At 46.5% G+C, this 7609-nt stretch overlaps 2 protein-coding genes across 2 annotated transcripts; one reads left to right on the forward strand and one right to left on the reverse strand.

Annotated features, from left to right (window-relative positions):
• The first annotated feature begins 2483 nt into the window (after nucleotides 1-2483).
• Nucleotides 2484-4007, forward strand: LOC103998939 (adenylate isopentenyltransferase-like). The gene has a single exon (XM_009420567.3). It carries the CDS (start codon nucleotides 2785-2787, stop codon nucleotides 3886-3888), a length of 1104 nt encoding a protein of 367 aa, XP_009418842.2. The 5' UTR covers nucleotides 2484-2784; the 3' UTR covers nucleotides 3889-4007.
• A 550-nt stretch (nucleotides 4008-4557) lies between these two features.
• LOC108953781 (uncharacterized) lies at nucleotides 4558-5680 on the reverse strand. The gene has a single exon (XM_018831350.2). The coding sequence runs from the start codon at nucleotides 5596-5598 to the stop codon at nucleotides 4804-4806; it is 795 nt and encodes a 264-aa protein (XP_018686895.2). The 5' UTR covers nucleotides 5599-5680; the 3' UTR covers nucleotides 4558-4803.
• Nucleotides 5681-7609: the final 1929 nt, after the last annotated feature.

Below are 7609 nucleotides of genomic sequence, written 5' to 3' on the forward strand. Positions count from 1 at the left end.
AGAACACTGGTACTATATAATGCATCTCTTTCAAATTTGTGATCAAGGAAGAAAACTCTGTTGACATTGTTAATACAGAAAGGTAATGCTTTTCTAAGTTTACATGCATGCATCACAAAACTGCGGGCTAATATAGCTTTCTTTAAGACCACATTGACTTCATGTTGAAGTCTGAACCTATGATCCAATGGAGTAGGTTATCACATCCTTGGAACAACAGAGATGGTTCACTTATCTTTCTCTTTATGCCTAATGTTTGTTTCCTTAGGTAGAACATGTTGTTTGTTAAGTTCATCCATATCTTTTCCGTATATTTTATTTGTTGGCTTGGGAAAATGTAGAAGCACGTTGCCTTTACATCTCAGTATAGAGCACTATAACAGCTGTGTTGTGATATGCCTAACATGATTTCTAGTGGAGTGATTTCATTGATATCAATATGCAGAGAACTTAAGCATTTAATTAAGCCAATCTTTTAGAAGTTGATCACCATCAAACATGCACACTATGCACATTTAACTTAAGCATGTACATTGATATTAAATTATTAAGAGATTTTAAGCATTTAACTTAAGCTAATATTGTAGAAGTCACCATCAAACATGTACATTGGCGTGACATGCCATACAACAACGGATGCAATCAAACAAAAATGAGGTTGTTTGGCACGTAGAATTGAGCCTTACACTTATGTTGTGTCCTACTACATAAAGCTTGAACTTAGCCATGGATCATGAAGAAGCAAACTAAGACTTCTCATCTCCTACCAAAAATATAAGATCCATCTTATGTCACCCAAAAATAGTTTGAAGTGACAATATAAAGTGCCAATATTTATATGTTTCTCAATTTCAAAAATTATGACTGTTTATTTTACTCTAACTTTTTGTCACTAAAAGAAGCTTGCACTTGTTATGAGAATATCAGTAATGAAAATAGAAGTGTCAAGTACATAGAGATCGTGAAATTGTAAAATTTAATTCACACTAGACATTCCAATAATAAATCCATGGATTCAATGAATTTTATTGATACATCAGAAGTGTCTTATCACACATGTTCCTGCATCTGTTTTGTTTACTAACATCTTACTGTTCTACTGTTCTATTGAAAAATAAAAATGATTATTAATCTTTTTTTAAGATAAGTGGATGGTTAGCATTATATAATATCATTAAGAAACAAAAAAACAAATACATCTAGAAAGATCTAAAGGAAAAAAGATGAGGAGAAGAAAACTAACACTTTGCGGCAAACTAGCATCCATTACTGGCAGGATTAGCATCTTTGTTAGAAGAGACAATTGGCTTCATCCACCTAATCCATTTCAAATCATGTCTTCCACATAATTCCCCTACAGTTGATGACACCAAAATGTTCATTTCAGACCTCAATAGACAAAAACATGCTCGTGGATGTAGTGGGTGCTTTTCATGTACCTGAGAGGCAGCACCATGGAGAGACAACCGGCCGGGATTGGCACCATCTCAAAAGAATCAAACACCTTTGAGGCTTGCCATCTGCACCAATTTGATTCAAGGTCGGTGACAGAGAGGGGCCACTTTGTTGAGGTCTCCACTGCATTTCTTTCATCCTGCTCAAAGAGGAAGCTGAAACCAATGCCGATGACGTCTCTAAGCCCCTCATCTCCATCACCTTCTTTATCAGATCCTGAAAAGGAACGAGAATGGGACAATGCAGTGCTGTAATGTCCTCAAAGCCAGTCCATTATCAAACTCGCCATGGGTGCATGGAACCATCTTCATCTCAGGAGATGAAGTTTGTAAGGAGTTGTTGTTGAGGTTATAATTCGGTTCTTTAGAATCTGGTTCAAACTAGACAGCCACATCCATGTTCCTGAGCATGCTTGTTCAACACAATAATGGGAAGTGTAGTTTAGGTCACCCCACACCCCCCATGTGTACCCCAACCGAGGAACGGAGATGGCTTCTTCCCCTCCCAAGAGCACACCATGAGTGCTCTCCCGCTGCAAATCATTAAACAACTATTACTATGTGGCACAAGCAGAAGGCTTCCCTATGACCAAATGGGGCTCAAGTGGCCAGCATCAGTGCCCTGCTCTGGTCTGGTTCAACCCAAGCAGGCCATTGGTTGCCCCCACCACCCTTCCCCCAACAGGGACAGACAGCCTCTTATGCAGTCTCTGATCCCAATGCAATTGGCATGGTCCCTCACTCTTCCCCATTCGATCCCCACCCAGTGACTTCCATAGGGTAATAATATGAAGTACTACAAGGAACTGCCCAGGTAGCAAGCAGCGTACCACACTCTGCTCGCCTCTTCTCATTCCCTCTCCATTCCCAGTCGTGTACATTATTTTACTGCAATGCATTGGGAACTGACCTGTAGGAGGGAGAGAACGCGAAGCGAATGGAAGTGCAAGAGGGCAGAACACAGGCACTGACACTTGTCCGGCATGGCAATCGAAATGATGAAGCTAATTAAAATAAGCATGGTGGTTACTGGTTTTCGCAAGGAGGCTCCATCAACCTCTCATATATAGGGAGAGGGAGAGACAGCACAGGGTCAAGCCAACAACAAAGAACAGCTTGAGTTGAGAGAAGGCTCGGCCACCTAATTAATGTCATTGCCATCCCCCGACCTTTCTTTTCCTCTCCTTTTGTGTGTCAACTCTGAAGGAGAACACTGAACACCCTCACCTGAGACTCGTGTTATGCCACTGCTCTCGCCCGCCTTCCATTTGTTGAACCTCTTTGCGACACAGATTGGTGGGTTTGGCCAAGTGCTTATTTGTTGGGCTATATGAGAGTTCTACTCACCAGAGGGGGCAACGCAGCTCTACTCCAACACCTCCATCGCCCGGCTTCGGTGCGCCTCGGACCCGCGACGGTCGCAACGGTGCCGAAACGAAGCTGCCATTGGCAGCGGGACATGTGCCGGAGGTGTTACTCTTCCGAAGATTATTGTGTTGAGGACAATGATGCCGGAAGGAAGGAGAGCGTGGTGGTGGTCATGGGCGCCACGGGGACGGGGAAGTCGAAGCTGTCGATCGACCTGGCAACCGAGTTCTCCGGGGAGGTGGTAAACTCGGATAAGATTCAGGTGTACCGGGGACTCGACATCACCACCAACAAGATGCCGGTCGCGGATCGCTGCGGCGTGCCGCACCATTTGCTGGGGGATCTCGACCCAGCCGCGGGAGAGCTCCCGCCGGCGGCGTTCCGGGAAATGGTGGCCCGCGCAATCTCCGGGATAACCGGCCGAGGCCGATTGCCGGTGGTGGCCGGTGGGTCCAACTCCTTCATATACGCCGCCATGGCCGGCAGCTACGACCCCGGGCGGAGCCCATTCGCCGGTGGCTGGAAGGCGGGGAGGAGGAGGGAAGGGAGGCTGCGGTATCGGTGCTGCTTCCTTTGGGTGGACGTGGAGGCTGCGACGCTGGCGGAGCAACTCGATCGGCGGGTGGAGGAGATGGTGGCGGCGGGGATGGTGGAGGAGTTGGGCCGGTATTTCGAGGCGGATGAGGAAGCGGGGAAGTTGAGGCACCCGGGGCTGGCAAAGGCGATCGGGTTGGCGGAGTTCCAGGAGTACTTCCTGGGAGAGCGGCGGGGGACGGCGCCAGCGTATGAGGCTGCAGTGGTGGCCATCAAGGCGAACACGCGGCGGCTGGCGGAGGAGCAGGTGTGGAAGATCGAGCGGCTGGAGCAGATGGGATGGCCGCTGCGGAGGCTGGACGCCACCGCGGTGGTGGCTGCGCGACTGGCCAGGGAGGCAGCGGAGGCTGAGGCGGCGTGGGAGAGGGACGTGGCGGGGCCCGGCGCCGCGGCGGTGGAGCAGTTCCTGAAGGAAAAGTCGGAGGGGCACCTGCATCACCACATCGTCCCTTCTCCTCTAATTTATGCTTAGCTTTTGTTCATAATAAGAGCGGAAGAAAAAATTGGTAAAGAAGGAAACAGTAAAAGCAAAGTGTCCGAAACTCTTTTCTTTCTTTTTCTTGATATGTTTAATATGTCCAAAATCTAAAATTGATGCATAAATTTCAAAACATACGAATCAGTCTTTTAAACAAACATGACTCTCCTAAAACCTCCTTTTAGGTCTCATCTTGAAAGCATAAAACCGCTTTTGTTTTAATTAACTGTCCCACAGATAAGAAATTCAATCATATCAACCTAATCAAGATGATTAGAACGGGTCTCTTACAAATGTTCGCTAGATTAATTAAATGAGTACAAATGCGGAACCTGCAGCTAAACCTTAGTCCATTTTTCACTCTAAATGTGTCAAGCGTCGGGCACAGATTACAATGAAAAATCACCTACTCCATAAAATACCCATTTAGAGGAAAAAAAAGACAGAACATATCCACCGGGTCGAGGGCATTATTATAAGATACAAAAGCTTTCTTTTTATTAATCGAATTAATTATATATCATCGTGTAATTAGGTATTATAAAATTAATTTTTAAATATTATATTATTATTATTATATGTGATAATATATATGATATAATAAATATAGAAATCCCTATAACTTTTGAAACGTAGGGATGATATTAAAGATAACTAACTGTATAAAATAATCTATAATTAACCTTTATTAACCAAAGAACAATTTGTTCCCATTAAAACTGCATCATAATTCTCCATAAATTAAGAGCTACACAGTCGAGAAAGCGATCCGTCGGCGATTAGACCTGATCGTTAATTGAGCTCAATAATTAGGCCCATTGCAAACGAATTCGGAACAACGCAACCGACGAATGGACACGGGTTTTCGTCTTCCGGTAGACGGCTGGTAGGGGCTCGTCCGTCATTTGCTCATTTGCGTGAGCGCAAAAGCGGCAACGAACTCTCACGCCACGTCTGCACCACCGATGGCGAGCGGCCCCTTCTTAAGTCTGCTGCCGTTATCACTCCGTCGTCGCCGCCCACAAACACCCTCTCGGCCCGGCCGGCGACTTTCATGACTCTCCGACGCAGGATGGGTCGCCACTCCGCTGCGGCGGCCGGGGTCCGCTCCCCCGCCACCCTGGGGTCCCACACCCTCACCGCTGCCGCGGCCCTTGCGCCATCCGCGGCCGATACAACCACCGCGGGCGAAGCCAGGCTCTCCGCCGCAACCGGGGCCTGGGCGAGGAACGACCTCAGCTCCTCGCCGCGGTCCAGGTCCATGAGCGAGATACGGCCGTCGGAGCGATCGAACCCCAGGCCGAGCCCCTCCCACGTCCTGACGACCACGCCACCTAACGCCAGATCCAAACCACCATCCCGTCCATGGTCGTCCCAATAACCGCCGGATGCGGAGTCGTACTCATCGGGTGATGACGACGAGGCCTCATCTTCGTCGTCATCATCGTCGGACGGCGATTCAGATTCGACGACGTCGTCGTCATCGTCTTCGCTAGAGGAGCAGTAGCAGACGGGTTGAGAGATGGCCGATCTGGCTCTTGTGTACCTGAGGAAGGCGAGCTTGGCCGGGCCGAGGAAGCGGAGGAAGGCGGCGAATCCGGCGACGAGGAGGGCGACAGAGGCCCAAGCGCCGGCGAGGTCGGACAGGATGCTGGCGATGAGGCCGGGGATCGGCAACGCCTCTGCCATCAGAGGGATCTCCATCAAAGCCCTAACCGTTACAACCTCGCTTCGAAACGGAGGTCGGGAGACGAGGGAGGCAGGCGGCGCCGTGGGCGAGGCAGAGGCGGTTAAATAGACGGCGGAGCAGTTTAGGGGCGGAGGCGGTGTGTGAGGTGGCGAAACGGAATTGGGTTGCTGAGTCAGCACGTGATCGGCGTGGGCTCGGTGGGGGTTGAGGCTCCTCCGTGTCTACGAAGTCAGCAAACAGCCCTTTCTCGCCACTTGGGACACTGGGAACCGCCGGAGCAAGTGGGGCCAACAGTGGTTTCATGTGAGGGAAAAGGGTTGGCTCCTGCTCCTACTATGTCAGGGGATCCTCATCCGGGTCACACTGATGACTGGCCGAAGGGAACGTGTGGACCGTCGCGTGATACGTGCCCGTGGCGAGTTGGGTTGGTGGTACGAGAGGAGAAGGCGCCGTAAGAGACTAAGAGATATGAAGGGACCCACGACCTTCTGGTTCTTTGTCCTTTTTGCGTGCGCTTTTTCTTGTACAAGATAAAAGCGTGGTCAAACCGCCATCGGGTGAGGAAGTTGGATGAAGTGGCGGGTGTTGATTGGTGGTTCTCGGGTGTGTGTGTGTTGACGTGAGGCACGAGAGCACGTTGGTATGATGGTATGATGGGTGAGCTAAGTGAAGGAGAAGCGTGGTGTGCGCATAGAACGTCCCTAGTTGAGCTTTGACCTTGAGTCGGGGACATGGCGTGGGAGGGAAGTCGGGAAGCTTCCCGTCTGGGAAATAGGGAAGGAGATGGGAACAAAAGGAAACCTTGTGGACGCCAACGCTAGATTATGCTTGAATTCTATCTTGATATCATTTACGTAGGATGTCGCGTGACGGCGTTGCTTTGTGGCTACCATCAATTGTTTTTAGGCGATAGAGTAGTATGATCGATTGCTCAACTAAATGCAGTTTTATGGTTCAGGTGATGCATTTTAGGTGGTTTACAATCTCTATGCACAATATCCTATAAAGGTACCATGGCATTCTAGATAAGTACACTGTATGAAGCATGAGCAACATTCACTGTGTATGAAACATGTATTTACATCAGCAAGAACATTCGCATTTCTATGCTCTAAAAATAATTTGTTTCATTATGAATGTCAAATGCTACCACAGTTAAGATGGAACTGAACATTTGAAAACAAAAGCTTATTCACCGTTTCCTTAATGCGATATATAGTGATACTAGAAGTAAACAGACCATATTTTCATAAAGTTCCCAATAACATGTATTTATCTGCAAGGAAGCATGTCCGAAAATGTGGCGAAGGTCCACCGTATGAGCATAGGCCTTTAGTCTAACCTTATTTCTTTTAACCAATATAATCCTTAGTCATTCAAGAAACTTATAGTCGTCCAAGTAGAAACTTGTATTTATTTTACTTAGTCTTATCATACATTATAAAGTATAACCGAAATAATAACAATGGAAGATACTATATCATATTTGATAAATCACAAATATCATTTGTGTTTGGTGTGAGAAAACAAGCTTGTATTGTTTGGTATGGGTGGCCCCATACCATTTTTTCCACATCTAAGTGTGGATGAGACTTTGATATTATAAATATTTGATTTCTCTATTATTCGTAGCACAAGCATTCTTATCAGTCCCTCTAATAGTGAAGTTGAGGTCTTTTGGATCTTATGATGATTGTCATATGATAAATCATCATTTGTCTTCATTAGTATTCATATGTGAGCATACGAGAAATTATCTACTTTAAAGGAGCCTCGTATAGTTTTATCCTATCAAGATAGACACCCTAAAAAATGCCTCTAATGATAAACGTGGTAATCTAATAAGATCAAATTTGATCATCAATTTTACTTGGTGAAAATGATTTTACCTAACCTACTTGAGTACTATCGCATTTGAAAAATAGGAGTCATTAAGTATTTAGAACAAACAAGGAAATTTTTTTTCGAATGTAAAAAATATTTATATCCCACATCTTGCTTAGACTATGCTAGAGCATTGTTTAG

Source organism: Musa acuminata, chromosome BXJ1-9 (assembly GCF_036884655.1).
Source record: "Musa acuminata AAA Group cultivar baxijiao chromosome BXJ1-9, Cavendish_Baxijiao_AAA, whole genome shotgun sequence".
In the NCBI taxonomy this organism is placed as follows: domain Eukaryota; kingdom Viridiplantae; phylum Streptophyta; class Magnoliopsida; order Zingiberales; family Musaceae; genus Musa; species Musa acuminata.

Bases quoted from the DNA above. Each gene is read 5' to 3' on its own strand.
- LOC103998939 (XM_009420567.3), top strand. From the start codon at position 2,785: ATGAGAGTTCTACTCACCAGAGGGGGCAACGCAGCTCTACTCCAACAC.
- LOC108953781 (XM_018831350.2), bottom strand. From the start codon at position 5,598: ATGGAGATCCCTCTGATGGCAGAGGCGTTGCCGATCCCCGGCCTCATC.